The sequence below is a fragment of the Microcaecilia unicolor genome, chromosome 14 (genome assembly GCF_901765095.1).
Source record: "Microcaecilia unicolor chromosome 14, aMicUni1.1, whole genome shotgun sequence".
Lineage (NCBI taxonomy): Eukaryota > Metazoa > Chordata > Amphibia > Gymnophiona > Siphonopidae > Microcaecilia > Microcaecilia unicolor.
In genome coordinates, this window is record NC_044044.1 from 24,885,863 (window position 1) to 24,890,062 (window position 4,200).

The 4,200-nt window shown below is 40.5% G+C and overlaps 1 protein-coding gene across 1 annotated transcript; it reads left to right on the forward strand.

Annotated features, from left to right (window-relative positions):
* Positions 1-2,962: 2,962 nt before the first annotated feature.
* LOC115457133 (olfactory receptor 6N1-like) lies at positions 2,963-3,895 on the forward strand. The gene has a single exon (XM_030186557.1). The coding sequence runs from the start codon at positions 2,963-2,965 to the stop codon at positions 3,893-3,895; it is 933 nt and encodes a 310-aa protein (XP_030042417.1).
* The last annotated feature ends 305 nt before the right edge of the window (positions 3,896-4,200 follow it).

The following is a 4,200-nucleotide window of genomic DNA, read 5'->3' on the forward strand; positions in this document are numbered from 1 at the left end:
GCACCGGGCCAGTTTTTACCGCATCTACAAAACAAATGTGTGTGTGTGTTTTTTTAATGGGACGGGAAAAGGGTCTGCGGTAAAAATGAAATCAGTGTGTGCCCAAACCCGGCCTGAGCCCTTAATTCCACCCATTGATCTAGTGGTAGAGGCTTGCGCACTATATTCGCGGTGACCAGTTTACGTGCGCCAAGTGCCAATTATTACCGCTGGAACCGGCATGCGTAGGAATAAATAAATAAATAATCCATCCAGGTGATATGGGAATGCACTACACTAATCGATCTGCCCTCTAGGGATGCCCAGAGCTCTGCAAGGACTCACCTCCATCTTCATTACCCCACCCGTAGGCATGTAAAACACAAGACTCTTTATGCTTCGTCCTTCCCCTACATCAGCACAAAATCCTGGAATGTCCTGCCACGACAGCTTAAGGAGCTCGTCGACCATCAGCAGTTCAAGAAGTCCTTAAAGACCTTCTTATTCGCCAAGGCTTATCCCCTTGGCTACTCCTCTGTTTAACCTCTGCCACTTGTCGGCTCTTCACCCCTGTCCTTTGCCCGTGTCATCCCGTGTACCTCCCCCTCCTGTCCCATTCTGTTTCTGTGCCATCTCTTTATTGAATTGTATACTCTTGACTTAATGTAAGCCGCATTAATACAAAATGCGCCAAATCTGGAATTACCGCCAGGCGGGAGCGCTGGCCCGGCGGTAGTTTCATTTTGGCGTGTGCTGGTAAACGGGTCCCTAATAATGTTTTCATAATAATAAAAATAAACATATATCTATATTGTCCACATATTCTGAGTAATCAAATTATCCTTTAAGAAAATACATCCATCCATTTATGTATACACATTACTGTTGTATTTGTATCTCTGGAAAAGTGTCTCTATATGTTTCTAACTGCTGTTTACAAACCTTCCTCGAGAACTCTTTTTTCAGTAGCGTCACTGAGGCTCAAGGATACAGAACTGCCAAGTGATTTTACTTCCAAGAGGGAGATTGTAAACCAGTCCTGGATTTCTAACAATCCCATCCGGATTCGTTATGGGACCTGCAGCAGCGTTTCCAGTTGGCAGACCCGGGGATTATAAATACCGTGCTGCTTTGGGATATAATTTCAAAAAGCCCAGAAATGGCCCAAGCGCCTCCCTCCTGGAACTAAATCACTTGGCAGCTCTGCAGATACCATCTCCGAATGATATATATTGCTTTGAAACTGCAGCAGAAGTTCACATTCCCCAGTGAGCCCCATAACTCCTTTGTGGATGTGGACTCTGAAGTTATCTATAAACAAATAAAAGGCCTCTTACATTGCACTGGGTGCTTTGCATTATAAAATCAGTCAAGGGTGTGGAATTCTCAGCTATTTTCCAGCTGCAAAAAAAAACCAAAACTGAAATCAGTTAAGTATTCAGTAATGAATCCGTTGCCTCCATGTACGTTTCTTTACTCATTGTATTTTGTCCGATGAAAAAACTTTACAGAAGAGGGTGACGTTTGCTGTGAATTATTGTCATTCAACAGAAAACAGAGGGTAAGCTTAAACGGGCATTTTTCTCACTGTAGGAGGGTGAATAGGCAGCGGAGTGCTGCAGGGATCTGAAATGGGTCCGGAGTTATTTAACATACTTATAAATGATCTGAATGGGCTGTGTCGGCACTGCCGCGTGGCAGCCACTAGCGTGACTTTTGTAAAAAAAAAAAAAAAGGGGGGGGGGGACTATGTTCGTAGGTCTGTTTGGACAGGGGAATGACATATGAATCTGGTTACAAGTTGCCTAGAATTTTTAGATTTAGAAAACGTGAGAAATTAAAAAAATTAAAACCAAATCCAGTCCAAACTAATAATATATTATGATTACTATGACCTATTTACTTTGCCACGCTAGAGGCATGCTGATATTCGTTGCCAGAGAATGTGGTAAAGGCGGTTAGCTCAGCGGAGTTTAAAAAAGGTTTGGAAAAGTCCATAGACTGTTATTAAATGGACTTGGGGGGAAAATCCACTATTTCTGGGATAAGCAGTATAAAATGTTTTTGTACATTTTGGGGATCTTGCCGGCTATTTGTGACCTGGATTGGCCACTGTTGGAAACAGGATGCTGGGCTCGATGGACCTTTGGTCCTTCCCAGTATGGCAATACTTATGTACTTATGTAGTATTTTTAGTACACGTTAACTGTGTTGGCGTCCACGCAATTCCTGTGGGTGACTACAAGGATAGCGCAGGATAATTTTTTAAAATGCTAGCATACCTTATTAAACAGGGCTGTATATTGGGGATGTGCATTCATTGAAAATGACATAGGAATTGTCAACAAAATGTCCCATATCATTGACAAATGAAAAACAGCAACAATAGGGCATTTGGTGTTTTCGTGTGTGCTTTTTTTGAAAAGAGAGTACACTCTTTTTTAAAGAGCATGCATCATTCATGAAGAACGTCCCTTTTTTTAGGAAAGAAAACAGCGTGTCCCCTTCCTACATATGATGTGCTCTTCACGAATAGAATGCACTCGTTCGAAAGAGTCTGCATTCTGTCTGCAAGATTATGCACTCTTAACAACGTTTCTCCTGTGACAGAATGAAAAAGTAAAAGAAAAATGAACAGTCCCAGAAATGATATGAAATGAAACTTTCCTGGCTCCATTCCTCTATCACATGTACTTGAATCATGGTGTTTATAAGGTGGAACACAGGAAAATACATGAAAATTCGAAATGGCTATTGAGAAAAAAAATTAAATGTTCAAGGTATAACGTTTCATTTTTTTTTCTCAATAAACACTTCCAGTTTTATAGAAATGTTCAAGGTATAGCTACACCTGATTTATAAAAATTGTACTAAGATATACATATTGCAGTTGAAGGTGAGCTATGTAATTTTTTCAATGTATTTCCTTTTTCTTCTGTCTGTATTTTGCAGATTAACCCCCTCCTCCCCCATAGGATGAATTATGAATCAAAGTGTTCCAGTAGAATTTATTCTACTTGGTTTTCCGAGCATTAAAGAATGGTGGATTTTATTTTTTTTATTACTATTATGTATTTATCTTTTCACAATCATGGGGAATCTTATTATAATTATGCTAGTGTGGAGTGACCTACATTTGCACACCCCCATGTATTTCTTCCTTGGGAACTTTTCTTTTATGGAGATCTGGTACGTAACTGTTACCACTCCCGAGATGATGGCCAACATGGCATTGGACATGAAGACAATCTCCCTTGCAGCCTGCCTTACTCAATGCTATTTCTTCTTTTCTTTGGGTACCACTGAACTTCTCTTGCTTGCAGTTATGGCCTTTGATCGTTATTTAGCCATCTGCAAACCCCTAAGGTACTCAACCATCATGTCCAATAGAGTTTGTCTCCAGTTGTCTTTGAGCTGTTGGTTAGGTGGCTTCCTAGGCATGATACCATCTATCATGCTTGCTGCCCTCTTGCAGTTTTGTGGCCCCTACATAATCAACCATTTCTTTTGCGACAGTCCAACACTGATGAAACTCTCCTGTACTGACACCTACTTGATTGAATTGATCAATTTTATCCTGGCTCTGAACATAATTATGGTTTCTTTTGCTCTAACATTGATATCATATATTTTCATTGTCTCCACCATCTTGAGAATTCCATCCACTACAGGACGACACAAGGCCTTCTCTACCTGCTTTTCTCACCTGACTGTTGTTCTTCTCTTCTATGGCACCGCGACATCCATGTATGCACCTCCAAAAGCCACCAATGAATTAGAACTGAATAAAGTTGTGGCTGTGTTCTACACTTTTGTTACGCCCATGCTCAATCCTCTCATCTACAGCTTTCGGAACAAAGAAGTAAAAGTGGCACTGAAGAAAGCAATAAGCAGAGCATATCATTCTGAAAGATAGATGTCCTAGTTTTGTTTCTTTTCCAAATGTGTAATAAACCGGGAACTGATAAATCCCAGGCACCAGATGGTTATCACACCTAGATATTGAACCCTGGTTCCTGGGATTTTTGTTTTTCTGCCACATCCAAAGATATTAGCATTCTGTTACAGTCTCCCCTGAATTATTGGTCTTTTTCTAAGTTAGAGTTCCCACTTTAATTTCCTGCATCAATATCTTCCCCCTTCCAACGAAGCTTCAATCTTACAGAGAATTGATTTTCTTGGTGCATATTGTTTTTTTAAGGCCATTATTTGCCTAGGTAT

Coding starts and splice junctions, on each gene's coding strand:
- LOC115457133 (XM_030186557.1), top strand. CDS start 2,963: ATGAATCAAAGTGTTCCAGTAGAATTTATTCTACTTGGTTTTCCGAGC.